The sequence below is a fragment of the Lycorma delicatula genome, chromosome 4, assembly GCF_047948215.1.
Source record: "Lycorma delicatula isolate Av1 chromosome 4, ASM4794821v1, whole genome shotgun sequence".
Lineage (NCBI taxonomy): Eukaryota > Metazoa > Arthropoda > Insecta > Hemiptera > Fulgoridae > Lycorma > Lycorma delicatula.
Window position 1 is genome coordinate 175,681,516 of NC_134458.1, and position 22,226 is coordinate 175,703,741.

The window sequence follows — 22,226 nt, forward strand, 5'->3', positions numbered from 1 at the left end:
TATGTTTGTATGATCTAAAGTAAAAAATCTTATATATTAAACAAAATAAAAATTTAATTTGTGAATATTTCAACACATTTTCTGTCAGCCTTAAATAGATACCCTTGAATACTAATACATAAATCACAAAAAATAATATAAAAAATAAAACGACAAAATACTTATCCAGGAGAGTTATACTTTTGAAATTTCTTCAGCATAACAATACATTATTGTTATTGTTACTATAATGATATAGTAATTCTTATGCTAGAATTAAATATGACTGACAAGTGAACCATACAAATCCCAGTGAAGACTTTCTGGTCACATCCTTGCCACTAAGCCTTGATGCAATTACCTGTCTAATGTTATGGGCAAACGTTCTTTCAGTTAATACCAAACTTATGCAACGCAACTTCAGCTGTCACTTCAGGCAATAGTTATTATCCTGGTTCTCATATTTTGCCATGAGCTATGAAACAAGATTCTGCTATTACTTACCAACAATGAATTGTATGTAAATCATACATATACTATGATTATAAGAGATCTGATTAGGTGCCTCATGCAATCCTACCAAGCTGCAACTGCAAGTGCTTAACTCCAGCCTCTTCACTATATGAGGCACAACATGTCAGCCAAGTGCAAACAACCACAGAGACTTGATCTAGCCTTAGGTCACTTATTATGAAATGCTTGGAACATAGCTCTGGCATAATGGTGGCACAAGACAGATGCTACCTTTACTCAGTTCAAATTCAAATATAGAGCATAGCTTATGTCAGCTGTCTGGTATGCCCAAATCAATAGGGCTAAGATTTTGTGAAGTTACTTTTTATTCAATTTACATAAAAATAATACACCACTTTATGACTTTTATTTAAGACTTATTATTGAGGTTTTTTTGTTCTGTACTATAATGATCTATTCAAGAGTTAACATTGTTATACAATCTCAATTATTTTAATCTGCCTTTTTTATACCAATAATGTTTATAATTTTTATTATATTTTTAAAAATAAATTTACTTTTTAACAACAGGTTTTTTAAAAATTAATTTAATTAATCAATTATTATCTAGTCATTAGATTTCCATAACATTTAAAAGTGCCTTGTATGAGACTATTTTTTATATGTTTGATAAACATACTTACATCACCATTAAATACAGATCCATAATTTCCTTGTTCTAGAAGCTCTTGTAATTTTTCATCTGTTATATCAGCTTTTGCTGTAAAATAAATTAATCGGTAAACTTTTTTTTTAAACATATTACAAAAGAATTTTAAGAATTGTTATTATAATATTAGATATTATTAATGTATATATATATATATATATATATATATATATTAATAATATGGATAATATATATATAATGTTATAAAATATTTACATGTATTTTTTTTGTCTTCAGTCACTTGACTGGTTTGATGCAGCTCTCCAAGATTCCCTATCTAGTGCTAGTCGTTTCATTTCAGTATACCCTCTACATCCTACATCCCTAACAATTTGTTTTACATATTCCAAACGTGGCCTGCCTACACAATTTTTCCCTTCTACCTGTCCTTCCAAAATTAAAGCGACTATTCCAGGATGCCTTAGTATGTGGCCTATAAGTCTGTCTCTTCTTTTAACTATATTTTTCCAAATGCTTCTTTCTTCATCTATTTGCCGCAATACCTCCTCATTTGTCACTTTATCCACCCACCTGATTTTTAACATTCTCCTATAGCACCACATTTCAAAAGCTTCTAACCTTTTCTTCTCAGATACTCCGATTGTCCAAGTTTCACTTCCATATAAAGCGACACTCCAAACATACACTTTCAAAAATCTTTTCCTGACATTTAAATTAATTTTTGATGTAAACAACTTATATTTCTTACTGAAGGCTCGTTTAGCTTGTGCTATTCGGCATTTTATATCGCTCCTGCTTCGTCCATCTTTAGTAATTCTACTTCCCAAATAACAAAATTCTTCTACCTCCATAATCTTTTCTCCTCCTATTTTCACATTCAGTGGTCCATCTTTGTTATTTCTACTACATTTCATTACTTTTGTTTTGTTCTTGTTTATTTTCATGCGATAGTTCTTGCGTAGGACTTCATCTATGCCGTTCATTGTTTCTTCTAAATCCTTTTTATTCTCGGCTAGAATTACTATATCATCAGCAAATCGTAGCATCTTTATCTTTTCACCTTGTACTGTTACTCCGAATCTAAATTGTTCTTTAACATCATTAACTGCTAGTTCCATGTAAAGATTAAAAAGTAACGGAGATAGAGAACATCCTTGTCGGACTCCCTTTCTTATTAGGGCTTCTTTCTTATGTTCTTCAATTGCTACTGTTGCTGTTTGGTTCCTGTACATGTTAGCAATTGTTCTTCTATCTCTGTATTTGAACCCTAATTTTTTTAAAATGCTGAACATTTTATTCCAGTCTACGTTATCGAATGCCTTTTCTAGGTCTATAAACGCCAAGTATGTTGGTTTGTTTTTCTGTAATCTTCCTTCTACTATTAATCTGAGGCCTAAAATTGCTTCCCGTGTCCCTATACTTTTCCTGAAACCAAATTGGTCTTCTCCTAACACTTCCTCCACTCTCCTCTCAATTCTTCTGTATAGAATTCTAGTTAAGATTTTTGATGCATGACTAGTTAAACTAATTGTTCTGTATTCTTCACATTTATCTGCCCCTGATTTCTTTGGTATCATTACTATAACACTTTTTTTGAAGTCTGACGGAAATTCCCCTTTTTCATAAATATTACACACCAGTTTGTATAATCTATCAATCGCCTCCTCCCCTGCACTGCGCAGTAATTCTACAGGTATTCCGTCTATTCCAGGAGCCTTCCTGCCATTTAAATCTTTTAATGCTCTCTTAAATTCAGATCTCAGTATTGTTTCTCCCATTTCATCCTCCTCAACTTCCTCTTCTTCTTCTATAAAACCATTTTCTAATTCATTTCCTCCGTATAACTCTTCAATATATTCCACCCATCTATCGACTTTACCTTTCGTATTATATATAGGTGTACCATCTTTGTTTAACACATTATTAGATTTTAATTTATGTACCCCAAAATTTTCCTTAACTTTCCTGTATGCTCCGTCTATTTTACCAATGTTCATTTCTCTTTCCACTTCTGAACACTTTTCTTTAATCCACTCTTCTTTCGCCAGTTTGCACTTCCTGTTTATAGCATTTCTTAATTGCCGATAGTTCCTTTTACTTTCTTCATCACTAGCATTCTTATATTTTCTACGTTCATCCATCAGCTGCAATATATCGTCTGAAACCCAAGGTTTTCTACCAGTTCTCTTTATTCCGCCTAAGTTCGCTTCTGCTGATTTAAGAATTTCTTTTTTAACATTCTCCCATTCTTCTTCTACATTTTCTATCTTATCTTTTTTACTCAGACCTCTAGCGATGTCCTCCTCAAAAATCTTCTTTACCTCCTCTTCCTCAAGCTTCTCTAAATTCCACCGATTCATCTGACACCTTTTCTTCAGGTTTTTAAACCCCAATCTACATTTCATTATCACCAAATTATGGTCGCTATCAATGTCTGCTCCAGGGTAAGTTTTGCAGTCCAAGAGTTGATTTCTAAATCTTTGCTTAACCATGATTTAAATTTTTTTTTAACCATGATTTACATGTAATCTTTGTTTAATATTGTCTTATAATGAATCCCATTTCAGAACAAAAAATAGAGCTATTAGAAAATTTTCAGATTTAATAATAACCTGTACTGAATTTTAAATATATGCAAAAATTTCTTGCTGTAATAAATATTATTATTATTAATATAATCATGAGCAGTAAATCCATAAGATCATCATTGTTGGTGTTAGTACCTGGTAACTCACTGTTAACATATTTGCTAAATTTATTTTTGTTTTATATATTTTTTAAATTGTAAAAAAAATTTAGGCTCACATAACCTAATCTGTAGATAGAACTTTTGTCATTACAATGTATAAAATATCAAAATCTGTTTAAAAGATTTTTTTTATTTTATCTATATATAATATTTACTTTTTTTATTAATCACCATAAAGATTCTTTAAACAACTTATAAAAGGGGTTCTTTATTCAACCTGGTATATTGTTTTGTGAATGTAAAAACCTTACTCTTCCACCAAGTAGATAATTTTCAATGATTATTTATTTTGTAGAGGAAGTAGTTTTATTATCTCATTATTTTTTTCTACCATATAATACAAGTAATTTTTTTTAAATAAACACTAAGTATGTCTATATAGCCAAATTGAAAGATTTTTTAAATCTATTTATTTTTTTTTTCACTGATTAGTATTGAATTTTTAAGTGAATTTATAAATATCCACATTTCATTTTGATAATTCAAAGTATTTCCAACACAAAAATGAAAAAAGATTAATTTGAAAAGTAAAAGAAAGAAAACAATATTCCCCTAAATTCCAGTAATCCATAGTTCATATGCAATAGCAATTTTTTTTTTTTAATTATTTCTTTGCATTATTTACTGGCTGATCTATATTTTCAAAAAATAAAACTTATTTTAAAACAGAAGTAAGACAGAGTTAAAAAATTCCTAATCCTTTTTAATATTTTAAATTTTGACCTTTTTAAATTCCTAATTAGGAATTAGTAAATTGCCAGTAGTTTTTATTTTTTTTAATAAATATTTTTTTTTTTTTTAAATATGGAAATATGCTTCCAGAAGATCTTTTTTAGAATACTCATTCATCTTTTACATTAGTGATATTAAAATTGATGCTATTGTGAATGATGCATACTTTGAAATTATTAGGAAAAAACGTTCTTATCTGGTTAAATAATTTATTTGATCTATATTGTACTTATTCATTTGATATTAAAATTTAATGTGTTTATGAAATTCATATTATTTGAATGTATTGTTTTTTGTTATTGATTTTTTGTGCTATATAAAGCTGTAAGAAAAATGAAAATTCTACAAAAGAACACTAATTATTTATTAGTATTATTTTAAATGTTATTGTAATAATTAAAGTATTGCTCTAAATATTACAAGATTTATTAATAAATTTTAAAGTACTTTGCATTTAAAGAGCTACATTTATATTGCCTTAGACAAATACAGTTAATTTGTTATTTACCTACTTTTTAATCTTAGTTAAAGTAATTATTGATTTTTTTTTTGCATTCAGTTGTACCATTCCAATACAATATCTACTAATGGGAAGTTCACTCCCTTGTAATTATTGAAAAAAATTCTGTTTATTTAGTCACACCTACTGCAGAATGAAGAGAATGTGATTCATGACACCCACTGCAATTCTTTATTGTCTAATATAGAAAAAGTACATAAGTAAGTACTGTAAGTACTGTAAAAGTACATAAAAGTACTGTCTACCATGCTACTGAATGAATAAATTTTGGTATTAATCTTATAAACAGAATCCTGAGTAAACAGATTATAAAAATTCTACCTAAGTATTATCTTTTATGCTCAATTTTAAAATGATAAAATTAACTTTTTTCAGTGAAAAATTATGTGAGTAGTCTTGAAAGAGAATTCTTCAGAATAATAGTACATATCACTGGTTTTAAAATGTGAAAACTATTTTGCCGTGATGTTTAATAAATATTTACATAATTAAAAAAAATGTTCTTCATGAAAAATATATCACACTAGACATTGTTTAAAAATAATAAAACAAGTTAACAAAACTCATAGAGCTGTTTGTAAACTACAGTTTAAATTAAAGAATAATAAATAATATAATAGTTGAACTCTTGAATAATGTTCAAAATAATAGATACTACACTTTCTTCTTTTTTTTAAATCCTTAATGGTGGCAACTGAAAATTATTTAAAGCTACCAGTTTTTCAAAAGGCAAACTGAAGATGATCACAAGAGTAACTGAAAGTATTTCTAAGATATTAAAAAAATATTTATAAGATTTTCTTTGTCATTTCCAACAATTATTTTAAATAACAAATAATAGAAAAAGAAATTAAAAATCAAAAATATTTCGTGATTTGACTAATTTTTATACAAAATATCAACCTCACAACTCAGAACCTAATCAGATTGAAATCTGAATTAATTTTTATGTCCTTTCTGTAAGAATTACACCAATGGCTAAATAGTATTTGAATACTGTTTTTGTAACTTTTAATTGTTAATCATTTTTTTCTGATGAAATATTATCTGATAACATTTGTATTGTGTTAGTATGTGAGGGTCATTCAGTAATTAAAGACACAAATAGATGTGGAGGCAAAATTGTTGGTAAACATGCTATGATACTTTCAGAACAGTAGGTTGGTAACCCTAAAATGATTTTGATCAGCTATTTAACTAAAAGTTTTTGTTTATAACCTCAAAATTTCATTTTACCATGGCAAGTCCCCTTGAGATTTTCAAATTAGTTGAATAGCGTGCAGTGATCCATTTTTTGCTTTCCACAGGTGAAAAACCGATTAATATTTACTACCATATAACGAAACAATACAGATAAATTTATATGAACTACACATCATTTTACAAGCGCAGAAAGATTTAAAGATTGTCAAACTTCATTAACTGACAAGTACCAATGTAGACGTTCAAAGTTTCAACACCAGAACTTGAAACTAGCATAGATTCTCTCATTCAAGAAGGCAGATGGATTATAGTTGAGATTATAGCTGAAAAATTGTAAGTAAGTATCAGTAGTGTACATAACATTATCACCAACAAACTCAAGTATTGTAAAACAAGCGTAAGATGAGTTCCATGAGACAGATCACCCTAAGGAGACAAGACTTCACATGTACACAAAGCTGAAACAATGATATCAACAGGAAGGAGTGGAAGTATACAAGTTTACCCATCAAGGAAATATTTTGAATCCACCACCAGCAGGAAAAATCCTGATGAAAATGTTTTAGAATGCGAAAGGCCAGTTTTATCAACTTTTCAAATCAGTAAACAATAAACAGCATATGCTACTGTGACATGCTTATAAACAAAGTGAAGCTAGCATTGATAAAAAAATATCTTGGACCTCATTGCAAAGGTATCATTCTGATTCACAGTTATCCCCAATCTCACACAGCTCATGTAACTCAAGAAATAGACAAATTGCATCATAAAGTACTGCTTTATCCCCTATACTATCCTGACTTGGCCCCATCAGATTTACACTTGTTTGGTCTACTCAAGGAGACGCTATGTAGTAAGAAGTTTAATGGTAATGACAATATCAAAGAAAATGTGCTAAAGTGTTTTCAACATCAAGACAAAAATTTCTTTGTAAAAAATGTCACTGATTAGATAAAATATTTTATTTCCAGAGCAAGTTGTGCCTTGAATGACCCTCATATTATGATGCATTAGTAAACAAAGAATAACAAAAAAGCTGATTAAAAGTTTTTGTGCTAATTACAGTCATTTAAACAGTAATTTTTTTTTTTTTTTATAAATTATCTCTGACATGCATTTTTACTTTAAATTAACTACACAATCTAATTAGGAAAATGTGATCAGTGAAAAATAGAAAAAAAATATCAATATTACATGGTCAGTAAGTGAATCATTGGTTTAATAACAGTTAATATTCCTCCTAACGATTAATCTATCAAGCCACCATTGAGCATTTGCGTTTCATTTTTTAAGTTCAATCTCATATTTGTGTTGATACTTTAGAAAAAAAATATATTTTAATAGAATAACTCACTTTCTAAATATGAAGAAATATTCATATATAAAATCTTTAAGAATTTTTATTAACTTTTTTTGCCAGTAGTATTATACAAATTTTAATGGTATCCATTTTAAAGTTTTAAGAAACCACTGTAGTGCAAAGTGAAATAATGTACTTTATATTTGTTGTATTAATCCATTTAAAATGTTATGTTTGTCAAATTTAATATATTTTTAAATTTCATATTGATTTCATTAAATATCTGTATTGATTTTTTTTTTGCAGTGCTATAAAAAAAATATGGCCATTATTATTAAAAGTAGTCACTGCAATTTCATTTATATACTCTATAAATGTACAGTGTAATCTGTAGGTAAATTTATTTATTTTTTGATCACTGATTCACCATATAAGCTTCGAAGCTTGTGTTATGTAAATTGTTCAAAATGTGAAATCAACTATATACAATGACACTATAAATTGTTTGGATCAGAAGATCTAGCCTGATAGATTACTGATACAAAAAGATATTACAAAAAACATTTATGTTTTATAAAAAGAAATTTATTTTTAAAGTGTTATGTAGCCTTCAAAATTTACAGCAAATTTGATCAAAGTTGCAGCTGTTAATAAATGAAAGTTAGCATAAAACATAAAAATAAAAACCAGACATTATTATGTCTAGTTTTTAGTACTGTCAAACATACTACCATTAAATAACTTCCCTACAATGTAAAACTCTTTTTTAATTAAATAATTTATCACGGCAGCTTTAAAATCAGTATCACTGTCACTTAGGATGTCAATGAGATAAAACTAAATAAAATCTTGTAAAAGGTTTTATAAATATAATATATTATCTAATAAATAGAAAATGACTAATTTGGCAGACTATTTTAATATTAATCTCAAATAAAAGGAAATTCTTTTAAAAAGATATAACCCTGTAAATAGAACATGCATACTTATTTCTTGATCTGGTATTATATCTGTGTTTGGGTAAGCTACAGTTGAATAATTTCCCATTGCATAAAAAAATCAATTATATTTGTAAATGGAAAGAATAATGTTAAAACATTTTTACTCCTAAAAACTCCCTTACAAAATGACCTCTTATTGGCTCCAATTACTTGGTATACAATACATCATATAGAATAGATCTAACTAAAAATAATGTTTTTCCAATCAACGTTAGCGCCTCAAAAAAACAATACCAAAAGGATATCAATGAGCAAAATATATATAAAATATATATTTTATTGTTAAATTTTTGGGTCTGTATATAAAAACAAATTTTAATTACAGTACATTTATATATATATATATATATATATATATATATATATATATATATATATATTTACCCTATATGTGTATTTATGTTCTTATGTGTATATATATAGCATGTACATATATTCTTATTATTATTCTAAAATCAACAACCCAAGAAATAGCTCTTGTCTGAAAAAATATTTCAAAAAATATTTCCTATGGTAGTTAAATTTTTTTTCATATACCGACCCAAAAATCTAACTTCATCAGAACAGTAACTATTATCATAATGTAGGAAATTACGTATGATTTGGTTACAGTATTTTTAATTAAAATATACAATTTTATTTATGTTATGATTTAAAGAAAGACTCTTCACTAAAAATCTTTAAAAATTATGTTGGTTTAACAATTTCTTTTAATTTTAGTGGATTACAACATATAAACAAATTACTTCAATGTTATAAACAAATTAAATATAATGTAAAATGCAACAATTATACAATCACGTAAAGTTATTAGGTTTGATTAGATGTAATTTTTTTTTGTTAGGTTATTTTATAGCTATTATTGTACAGTAAAAGTATTTTCACAACTTTTAGTGTTTTTTTTATAAAATCTCTTGGTTAAATAGATTACATTTTTTTAAAAATTGGTGAATATTTTTTTTTTAAACTTATTGTTGCCATTTTTTTTTTTTTTTTTTTTTTTTATAAATTTATAGTTGAGTTTTAAAAATATATAGTACATTAACAAAAAATATAAAGTTCTTAATAGGTGATATGGTACATCAGTTAACTGTATAAAAATCACTATTTCCACTGTGTTCAGTTTAGTCTATGCTCATTTTTTTATTACATTGGTTTCATAGAAATTGGATTCACTAAAGTTAAAATATTAAATACATATTGAAATAAAAGAAAATAATAACTTACCTAATGTGACTACCCTTTTTATTCTTTTTTCACATTTTTCTTTGTAATCAACTTGCTCTAGATTGAATTGAGTTATAGCATCAACAAACAGTTTTAGTGTTGTAGCATGTTGTGTTTTTCTGATCCGTAATCCAGCTGGAATTTGTGATTTGTTTGTACTATCCTCCAAATCTTCCTCTTCTTGCCATATCCGCCTCTCCAGGCCTCAACACACCAAACTTCACATACATTACAATTATTCATTATAAAAAAAATTAATTATGTTATTATTTTTAATGAATTCAGATAGAATTCTTGACTTCATTATTCATTAAATATTTGATGAATGATTTAATTAAAATGTAAAAGAATTTTGTCAAACTCTTGTCTTACATATCAATCTACTGAAACAGAGGTCTCTGCGAAAGTATTAAATGTGGAAAAAGCAAATAAGTTAGTGATAAAATTAATTTTATAAACAATTATCATAACTATTTAACTGAATTAAAAAATAAATTAAACACGATTTGAAAAATGCATACATAGACCATCTACATGGCAAAACTTGGCTTGTTTCAATACAACTGTCAACACTATTCTAATTTTATTAATAATGTAGACATTTGCTAGAATTTTATAAAAATTAATAATCCTGACACTCATATTCAAAATATGCACCTCTACCTCATCTGTACCCAAACTAATGGACATAACGAGTGAAAATAACACCCATACATCTGACAAAGACGTCTGTCGAAGTGGACAAATTCTTCAAAACGGTATTTGAAAGCAATCCGTTTGGTCTATCTTGTAGCGTTTGTGATCGACTTTGGTTCGATAGAAATTTAAAGCAGGCGAAAGCTCGCAACATTCCTCTTCTTCAGACTAAATTCCCCGGCACTGTACAAATACAGTGGTGGCTCTCCTATTTAACTTTACAAATAAGTTGGTCGGTCTATAGCTCAGAGAAACTTCATCCAAGGTCTGTCAAGTTTTACGTTAAATCAACAACCGTGTGCCCCGACACAGCCTCACCCGATTTTTTAGTCCATAATTATATACCTATGCTGAGGTAAAAGAACTTAACTCTTTTTTTTGTTAATATTAAAAAAAAACACTGAAAATCTTGGACTTTACACAAACCCAAAAATATACTACTAATTCAGCTTCAGTAATTTAATCTGACACAAAATTTTTCAATTCAAAACCTAGTAATACTGTTGCTGAGTAAATCTATCAATTGGTTTTAAGAAGTAACATTTTTTTAGCAAACTGGATGATTTATGTAAAGTTCTAGGATCAAATCTAGAGCAAGTTTTGTATTTTTCACATGCTATAAAATTCACTTTTTTTTCTATTATTAAAAAAAAGTTACTATAATTGGATATCAGCATGTAGTTTTTATTAAGTGAATTAATAAAAAAATCCGACAGAAAAATAAAAAAAACATTTCAGATTTTATCAATGTAATTAAAGTAAGAAATGGAAATTCATTAAAAAAATAATTTTTTAATTAATTTATTTTTTTGTATTTTAGAAAGTATTGATTGTAATAATGGTTATTAGCAACTACAAAAAATATCAGCAGTATGTAGTGACCTAGAATTTTTAACTGTGGTGATTTATAATGATCATTTTATTCAACCACTCTTAAGCCACTGGCATCTTACTTCACTTCACATCTTTAATTTCCAGAACGCATTCTCACAAAGATATTATAGGTGTTTTAGAACCTTCAACTTGTACGAAATGAAGTTTATCTTCTTTCCATGACCCAATGAATTTTGTTAAAGCAACTGGTTAATTTTGAGCAGAAATTTAGGTACCATAAAATTTTTTTTTTAAAAACAAATTAAGAAAATTTTCTGGAAGCTTAATGGTTGATGATCAGTAGTGTGAAATATTTTGTATTAGTAATATTATACAGTTTATTTTTATTCATTCAAGGTTGAATTAAGATGTAATAAGTGAGAATTTTAATAACATTAAATAATAGCTCAATTTGTTATGATAATTGACATCAATTAACATCATGTAGCATTAATGTAAACTTGTATTGCAAATGAATTTTAATGAACAGAAAAAAAAAATGAATTCACTTTTACCTGTACATAGCAATCTGTAATTTACATGGCAAAGGTAATTCATAAAAAAAAGTATATATTATTTTTTGTTTTATAGTCATAATTTTATAAGAAAAAAAAATTTTTTAAGGTTTATTTTAGAAAAAAGATTATATCATCAAGCATGTCAGATAAATGTGCTTTATTTGCTAACTTAATTTTTTTCTTTTTAAAATTTAGATAACTTATCTTTATTTATTTATTACTAACTTTATTAATTAATCTCAAGGAATTATAGAAAAAGATAGTTATTTTTAAATGACTCATTTCATAACATGACAAACATATAAGTATACAATCACTTGATAAGAAACTTCTTTCTCAATATTATTAACATAATTTATTTCACATACACTAACAAAATCGTAAGTTTATATCATTTTATGAAAGGAATTTTGTCACAAATTTTACATTTTGTTTGCTGCTATAACATAGCGGTTGAAGGTAAACTGTTATAAGTTACATTTCTCCCAGAAGCAGAGTATTTATTCTGAAAAGTAGCAAATGTTTCATATCTGGATTATCAGGAAAGTGAAAAGCGAAGTGGTTTTGCACAGTCTTCTTCAGTGAGCTGAATATATTACTGTATGTAAAGGTATTAAGCCTGCTAAAATTCAATTGATATTCAGTCCAACAAATGATACTTTCAGTCTGTACACTATACAGAAAGTGACTGAATATAAAAGATCATTATTTTCAGAGAAAGCTACTCAAATTAGCACCTCTGATAGCTCACATGCTTTAACTGCTCATTTTCTGTTATCCAACAACAAAAAAAGGATAAATTTTTTTGATACACTGTATCAAATTAATAGGGAAAATTTCATTATAATTAATAAAGGATTGTTTTTTTTTTTTTTATTTTTACTTGACTTTCCAAAAAGGAGTGTAATATATTTAGGGTGTTTGTTCCACCATAGTAGCTCAATGGCTGAACTGATTTAGATGTATGATGCCTAACACTCTCAGAATGCGCTCATATGCAAATCAAATGCAAATTTAAAAAACCATGCCCAGAAGTTTTCTCTTTCAACCGCTAGGTAGTTGAGTCTAAATCCAAGATTAAGTTAAAAATCATTAAATTTAATCCCCACAAACAAGCAACTAAATGCACACATCTGAAACTTCATAGCATGCCATCTAAATGATCATACTTGACAAATATCATAGTCATTTGATCTTGTGCAATTTCTATGTCAGACTGAGAACTTTCTGAATGACTCTGGTAGATGTTTTCATTCAAATTTGTTAAGCAATAGTACAATTTTTTAATACAAACACCACATTTGATGAACACTATTTGCGTTAATGCTAAAAGAATAGCTTGAATGGTTCTTACATAACAATCACTTGTACGCTAATGTGCAAGTTGACATCGAAATGAACAGTGATGAAATAAACGAAGCAATCTGGCAATCACCACACAGCAAAATTAATATATCTAATGAAATGAAGAATGTCATTTTCAAGATATAGACAATGGGAAGTTTATATAGTACGTGGGCATTTAAATCAAGGTAATCAAAGTATTCAGCATGGAAGCCTCTGTCTGAATGGTTATCATCAGAACTGGAAAATTTTGCTAGCTGGTGACGGTTACATCTTGCAAGCTTGGTGCACTTGGTAGATGGGCCAGACTACCTGAATATCAAAGAATTGTTGTTTAGTGTGATTGTTGATGAACATGCATTTGACATGCAAGTTCAATTGTATGTAATTGATGGACTTATCAAGCCTACTATGCCTGAAGAATTACCAGAGGGCTACTTTAGCAACATAGAATTGGGCATCGAGCATTTCTTCCAGAGCCATAAGCGTGGGATCATGACCTGTAAAAACCAGTACTCAGTTGCTATGTTTAAGGATAATGATCATTTCTACATCTTTCACTTCCATTCGAAGGAGCCAAAAGGATTTGTAGTGGATTGAACATTTAGCAACAGACTTGTTGCTGTACAGACACTTGTGCGATCATCTTACAAGTACGAATGTAAGAGATCTGCAATTTTCCATCAGTGTAGTGTCTGCTATGTTGGTGACTGCAAATAGCCCTGTTTCTATTGTTCATGAAACGCAAGCGCAAGTTGTTGCAAATGATGAGGATTATGGGAATGAATTTGGCAATTTACGTAATATATATGACAGTGAAATCATTACCACTAAAATAATGCCATTTGACACCGATATACCAAATATGAACTCTATTTTACCTGATGTTACCAATGAACATCTGATACCTGTTTATCAGTTGAAGCGTAAAACAGCTCCTCCCATTAGCATTATGAGAGAACAAAAGGCAGAAGAACTGGCATGGCAAACTGTTTCCAGTCGGTAGGAATAGATTCAGAGAATACAAAAATATTTTTAACAAATTTAAAACTTGTTTAAGAACTATTGTTATACCTGGCTCTACCAAGTCATTCCACATAACCACATTCTGAAAAGATGTGATACATTTTTAGCCAAGATCTGAACCAATGCCATGTTAATCTCATTTTGCAATTTTGTATAATAAAAGCATTTAAAATGAATTTCTTGTTTAGAGAGCTTATTTTAATGCTGACAGTTTTTCTTGCAGTAATAACACTAATTATAACTTAACAAAGTTTTGATTCTCTTTCATAAACAGGATAAGATCAACCAGAAAAACATTACAAAGTATTGAAAAACGTTTTATTTAAATATTGTTCTAACGTCATTAAAATGACACCATAGTAAAAATGAAGGGTTGTATGTGTGGGTATGTCAATGATACTCGTGATTTTTAATATACAAAAATGTCATGCCTGACCAAGTACATAACCTTCCATGCGATGAATAACTTTCTTCTCTCTAATTTTACGAAAATAATATTCAATTGAAAAATTCAAAAAGACTGCTAGTCATAAGTACCTCTAAACATGTTTTTGTAAAGTTATATGTATCCTACATTTAAAAAAGCTGGTATGTGGTTTTTAAAAAAAAAGATATAAAAAAATGATTGACTTCCTAAAAATTTGAAAATGAATTAAATGATCTGTTTAAAATTATGATGGCGTTTCTTCTTTATTAGTGTCACAGATGGTACCGTTAAAGTTCATTCCCCTTAAAATTAGAAAACTTATTTAGTATTTTGTCAAATAGTGCTTTTGTTTAATTTATATTGAGTTTATACATTTAATATATTTATGTTTATAAATTTCATGTTGTTATTACTTAAAAAATTGTACTGTGTAGAATTTAAAACTTGTTTAATAATTTTATGTATCCATATCATTATTTACATGATCTGAAAGTGTTGATTTTGTAGTTGTATATATTGCTTGTATGCATTTATGCAATTCTTTCTTTATACTCATATATGTGTTTGAATGTATAACCCATATTGCTTAATGAAGTATTTAGCAGAATCACTGCAGTTTATACTCACAGGTGGCTGTATTTATAAATGTGTACTTTGTTAATACGTCATATGAAATTCTAGATTTTACTTACAGTTTTGAAAACTACAAAATAACCTTCTTTCCTGTAAATTTTGGCAGTTTTGTATGAATGATTTTTTTCTTATGTATATTAACATTATATGTATTTTTTTCTCTTGTTTGTATTACATGTCAATAAGTGTGGGTTGTATAAGAATTAACATAAGGCAGATATTAATTAACTTATTAATTAATTATTTTTTCCTCATCCTTGCTCAAAACTTAATAAGTTTGTTATAAGTTATGATGAGTTTTCTGTATACCTCATTTTTAACTTATGCTTGCTTGCTGACTACTTTTTTCTTTCTTTTTTTAACCTCCAGGACTGCTGTTAGGTATTGCTTCAGAGGATGAGATGAATGATTTATACTGTGTGTAAAAATGTCATGCCTGACCGGGATTCAAACCCGGGACCTTTGGATGAAAGGCCAAGACGCTATCACTCGTGCCACAGAGGTTGGCTGCTGTCTACTTTGGACTAGTTGAAGTCAACTTAATCAAATGCTTTGCTGTGGACCACATTTGAAAAGATTTTTTTGGTAGCTTATTTTTATACAGTTAGAAAGTGAGTATTTTTTTTATAAAAATTTTAATTGCATTTCCTCATCAATTTGTGGTCCTAAGTTTTATTTTTAAATAATGAGTTGTTTAAGAGAATTGCCTTAACAGACTGACAGATTTTCATTTTATTTAAATAATACATATGTATATAATCACTAATAAAAATATTAGTTATGAAATTCTAAAAAAAGGAAATTTTTTAATTATTGTGATTGTATAAAAGTTAAAATCTTTTAAGTATCAGAACGTTTTCTAATAAAGTTATAGACATAGTACATAACGTCTATCCTTTTAAGTGAAACAATTTAATTCTGGATCCTTTACATTCTACAGAATCTGTAAAATAATAATGTCTGTTTATTCTCTTTAACACCCTTCTGTTGTAATTTTTTTATTATTTTTGTATGTTAAGTAGCTTATGTTTTTTTACATGACATAGTAATAGAAATTGATGTCCTGCCATACAAAGATAATATTCTCATGTATAGAGGCTCTCCATGTCTGCTTTACTTCCTTTTCAGCCTCATTTTCCTCATGTAGTTGCTTTCAATCTTGTTATTGTCTGTATATGAAATAGTCAATGCTCATTCTTCTTATCCCTTTTTTACTTCTACCAAAAGTTGGACAGAAAACATATCTGCTTAATAAATGTATTTTGTAATTAAAAGTACATTATTTCTACTTATCATTTTCAGAATTTTTTTCTTCATATGCTTTGTACTTCTAATGCTTTATACTTATTACATTGTCCAGATATATTTAATTTTTCTAATTTCTCCAAATTCCACATCTCAGATGATTTTATTATGAAATTTAATTATCAATTTAGATTTAATAAATTTAATGTAATTATGAATTTTAATTTCTTTTTAACTTTGCTCATATTATATCCTCCCTAAATAAATTACTTGGTTGTACAAAGAATTTACTTATCCTTTAATTTTTTACTAAACCTTCATAATCTAAATGTTTCTTTTTGATAAAATCTGAAGATTTTTTTATAAAATCTTATCTATTCATATTTATTCATCTATGTAGTTTCCCAGGGAACTTGTACTAAATACTCCAACGAAGGCAATAAGCTGAGCTTCCATTTTTACTTTCTTTATCATTTTTTTTCTTAATTATCTTAATTTCTCATTGTATTAAGTAACAAAGATTTTTTTTAAATATAATAATAGGCTATGATATAATTTTTTTCATAAAATTTAGGAAAAAGTTTTATTTAAATGACAGATGAAATGAGATCTATGTTTTTGCTTTACTCAGTGTACAGCTCTGAAAATTTGTTAAATTTTTTTTTCTTAATGATAATAAAATGTGGATCAATCAGAATTCATATCTTTGGTTGGTGTCATAATGAATGCTTTACGTTTTGGTTAAATATTTCATAACAGTCTTGAGAATGGGTGAAATTTTTTCTTGCCTAAGTCTATTTTTTGGAGGACTTATGATAATATATTTTAATGATTGATGAATGTGGTTTTAGTCCTGAAATTTTTAGTTTTTGAAACAATATGAGTAATTGTAAATTTAAGTTGATTTGTTGGGTTTGAGATACTCTTAAACATCCTAAACAAACAGGATGAAATAGCAAATATAGATAATGTTGTTTTAATTCTAACAGAGTCATGTTCAATTCTAAGTACTAAAGTATATGTTTTAATAAACTGACTTTTTCCCTTTATTTCTCAGAATACATTTCCGAAATATTATCTTTGTTAACTATACTCTTGAAAAAAAATAGGTTTTGGCTTTAACTTGCTCAGAATGCATTTTAAAATTAATATAATAAAAATTATTGCATTTTATTATATACATATATACATTTTATGTTATAAATAGGCTTACCATTTGTCTGGGATTAGCCCAGACAATCCTGGTTTTTTAGTGCTGTCCGGGATTGCAAAAGTGTCCAGCATTTGGGTTTATTATGACTATTATGGAAAGATTCCATAAATATTGATGACCTATTTGATGAACGTACATTGTTGAAATACGTAATTCAAAATCAAAGGGTAGGTTGTGGTTCAGGTTCTGAAAAAGTAACCTATTAATATTGAAGAGAAGTGAAAAGCAATTGTTAAGGTGTTTCAAAAGACTGATATTTCATGTTGCAATATTTCTAAAATGGTTGAGTTTGCGATGTCTTTGCCTGAGACAGCTGCTCTAGTTGAGAGAGTTTTTTTCAATTACGAGGAACATTTGGTCTGCAGAAAGGGGTAGACTTTCATTATCTACTGTTAAACATCTGCTAAATGTTAAAATTAATTCAGAACTTTCTTGTGAATTTTATGATGTAATTAAAACAAACAAACCATTTCTGAAAAAAGTCATGTCTAGTGAAAAATACAACTAAATAAATAAAGTTTAATTAATGTTTCATTAAACTGTTAAAACTTTTAAGTAATTTAAAAAAATATGTCCTGGGTTGGACCCAACAAAATATGGTAAGCCTAGTTATACACACACAAACACACACACACACACACACACACACACACACACACACACACACACACACACACACACACACACACACACACACACACACACACACACACATACACATTTTACAGAAAACAACTGAAATTTTGATGGGGTCTCATGCTCATCTGAGTGAAATTTTTGTGATTTACATCTCATGAAAGAAATTATTAAAATTTATCAAGGGACAATATTCATGAAAAATTAAAAACATTGAAATGGCATTTATAAATATTTTTAAGTAGGGCTTTCCGCTACCTTCGGTTGAAAAAGATTTTTATTATTTGCTCATACAAAGGATGTAATTTTCAAATAATAATGGATATCATGTTATTCAACTTTATTTTCTCTCCTTCTGAAACAGAATTGAGGTGATTGAAGAATAAAAGCTGTTGGCAGAACGGCAACTGCACTGCCGATGGGCATGGGATGCCATACAGCCATGAGGTGTAATGGCATCTCGACGACGGTTTATGAGATGAATGTCATGTGGGACTCTGCAATGGAGCCGAGTGGAGTAGGAGGTCTGTCCGCCTCTCCCTAGTGGACCAGATCGGAGTCCATAATTTAACCTAAGTCTGGGGTTTAAACTAAAGTTGAGTTCACTAAGGGAACTAGAACGAAATTTTGTTGTTGCAATCAGCATTTTTGGTGGTTTGTTGTGTTTATTGCCTCGAATTATGAGACATTCACGAAATTGGCTCATAATAAGTAGAACTAGGTACGGGGTTTGCGCTTCCACGAGCTCGGTTAGCTAGTTCAGAGGGATACGATGTAGAACATTCAAGATGTCCAGACGAGGCCTACAGTGAAGGCAATAAGCTGAGTTTTTAAATCACCGATGCAAATGTCTACCAAGGCATTTACATTGGTGGCATCCCAACAAGGCTTGGCTTATTACTATGAGATGTAAAAAGTCAGAGGGTGATAGACAACTCCCGTTAAAGCCCAACAGGGCAATGAACGGGGGCGGGGAGGTGTGGCAACCGGAACGTCACTAGGCGGGTGTCTTCCCCTGGGATGTGCTAAAACATTTTGTGATTTATTTATTCAGGATTTACTTTAGTAAAAATATGCCATGAAAAACATGTAAAGTTAATTAAGTTTTTAATTTTTTTATGAAGTATTTAAAAAAATTTGAACTAACTTTTACCTAAACCAATATTTAATGATTTAATAGCTTTTACTAAAAATTTCACGCAAAAAAGAATTACAGCTAATAAATTTTGAAGTAACTATATGGAAATTAAAAAAGGGGTTTTTCTCTTGGCAGTTGGCAAGAATTGATAAGCAGAGTGACTATAGATAGTTTAACTAATGTTGAGCCCAAATAAGGTAGTGCTTCAAAACTAACCTAATGAAATTTCATTGGTTTTAAAAAGCCTGACTGAATTTTTCAGTTCACTATTAGATAAAAAGGTTTAGTGAATTTTAAACCAGTCAGCTAATTGTAATTACTAAATTTGTTATAAAATTAATGAAATAATATTGGGGCCATGTATTTTACTTTTATTGGTGATAACAGGCTGACACAAGTTATCTATTTTATTTTTATCAGAGATACAATTTGTAGCATTAAATAAGGGCCAAGCCTGACGAGGATTCAAATCCAGAACCTACTTAAAGAAAGACAGAGGAGCTGCTTTACTGCCACAGAAATCAGTGGTGGATTAACACAAAGATTACTAGGTATACATTTAGATACACAGTGTTAAATATGAAATGAAATTAAAGAAAACTAATTATAACGCTTTCAGGAAGAGTATACAAAACGTTAACATGACATTTTTATGGCAAATAAAAATAATAAAGTTGTAATACAACATTGACATATAATGTTTTTTTAAGAGTCACAATTACATCAATGTGAGTATAATTATATAAATTACTTCGATTTAATTACAATTTTTAGCAGTCGATGACAACATTAATAGTGATAAAAAACTGATTAAGTAACAAATTTATTAACAAAAAGATTATTTTGAATAAGATGACTCACATTTTAAGTTTTCATTAACTTTTTTTGCTATTTGTTTTACAGTTTCAGTCCTGCTGTCTAATCTTTGTTTCATCTCTGTAACAAATACAAATAAAAATTAAATACTTTTAATATCCTTAATAATACTAATATAGATTAAACTATGGGTAAATATAATAAAAATATTAGTTAAATAGATACTACCATAAAATTAGGCAAAACATTTTATAGGGAAAATAAAGAAATAACTTGTATTAATAAAGAATGGAACTAACTTCCAAACATTTTCACCGAATTTTAGCATGAAAACATATCTAGTAACTTATATGTTGTATCTATGAGTACTCAATAATTTTGTGGCAAAATTGACAGGGATTCTAAATACAAACCTAATGGCTAATTTAAATAAAATTACAGGAAATGTTATTATAATTATATTAATATATGAATATATATATGAATATAATTATTCTTAAAATGAATTGTAGACCTATTACAGCTCTCAGGAATAACCTCTATTTCTGAAAAAAAGGTCCCTTCCAAAATAGAAAATTGAATGATTCTCATGTTCTCATGTAGCTCAACACAATATTTAGGTATACAAAAAAGGTCTTCTTTGCTATTTTTAATCATTTCTGACCTATTTAGAAAAATCTTCCTACCAATTTATTACAAATAAAATTAAAGGATTTTCTTTTTCATAATAAACATTACTCAAGCAGTAAGGTTTTAAATACTAATTAAAAAAAACCCCTAAATTTGTTGCATGTCTTTTTAAATGTACTAATAATAAACATATGGTCAAATAAATTCCAGTAATTCTTTCTAAACTGTTAGTTTTTTTTTATTTGTTTGAAATATGTGTAGTTAATATTTGCTTATTTATTTGAAATATTTCTTAATCTTTACATGTATTTATTATTTTTATTAATATATTAGTTTGGACTTAAACCTCATCTAATTTTTTTTTTTAATTATAAAATGAGTACATTTTGTAATTTGTGTTAATGCTCTATTCAGCATTTTATCCTTGTCCATTCAGATAAGTGTTACTGCAGTTCTTTTTACTTTTTCTTGGCTGTAGCTCTGTGTCACTGCTATGTAGCAACTACATCCATCCATAAAGGGAGAGTGTATAGATAGGACAAAAATTTTGATGTCAGATTTTTTTTGTGAATGTCAATGTTTTACAATCCCGTGAATTGAAAAAATGTAAAATAAATCAATGTAAAAATATCTACTAGCTGTATATATGCGTGTATGTACATGTGTAGGCCTGAATTTTGATTAATATCTCTGGACTAGTTCAACATAAATTTTTCAAAAATGGCTAAAAAACATTCTACATATAGGTCATTGATGACATTACATTTTCAGAATTATTAAATAAAAAAATAATAAAGAAAAATTAAATAAAAAAAGATAGATAGTTTTCACAATTTTTATTTTTTGACTTTTAAAAGTAGTCATAGAAAATTAAGCTTTAGTAGGATGAAAGTACTTAATAAGTTATTTAAAATTTCCAAATTAGGCCATATATTAATAAAATATACAATATATATCCACTATTATTTGTAAAGTTTTCACCTCACCTATCAAAAACTAGTTGACCATATCAAAAACCAGTTATATATTTATCACAGTTTTGACTTGTTTTTCAATCCAATCAGACTATGGGGTGTCATGGGATCCATATTTTTACACGACTGCCTAAAAAGGAATGTAATGTATTTAGGGTGTACATATGTTTGTTTGTACCTTAGCAGCTCAATGGCTGAACCG

General features: G+C 28.1%; 1 protein-coding gene across 4 annotated transcripts in view; it reads right to left on the minus strand.

Annotated features, from left to right (window-relative positions):
* Positions 1-22,226, minus strand: part of LOC142324086 (syntaxin-like) — a 206,194-nt gene that overhangs the window by 34,760 nt on the left and 149,208 nt on the right. For all 4 annotated transcript variants that reach the window (XM_075364719.1, XM_075364718.1, XM_075364720.1 and 1 more), the window contains exons 4-6: positions 20,466-20,540; positions 9,856-10,059; positions 1,137-1,213 (exon numbers count right to left, since the gene is read on the minus strand). In XM_075364719.1, coding sequence (XP_075220834.1) covers positions 1,137-1,213; positions 9,856-10,059; positions 20,466-20,540 — 356 coding nt within the window. The remainder of the gene's footprint in view (positions 1-1,136; positions 1,214-9,855; positions 10,060-20,465; positions 20,541-22,226) is intronic.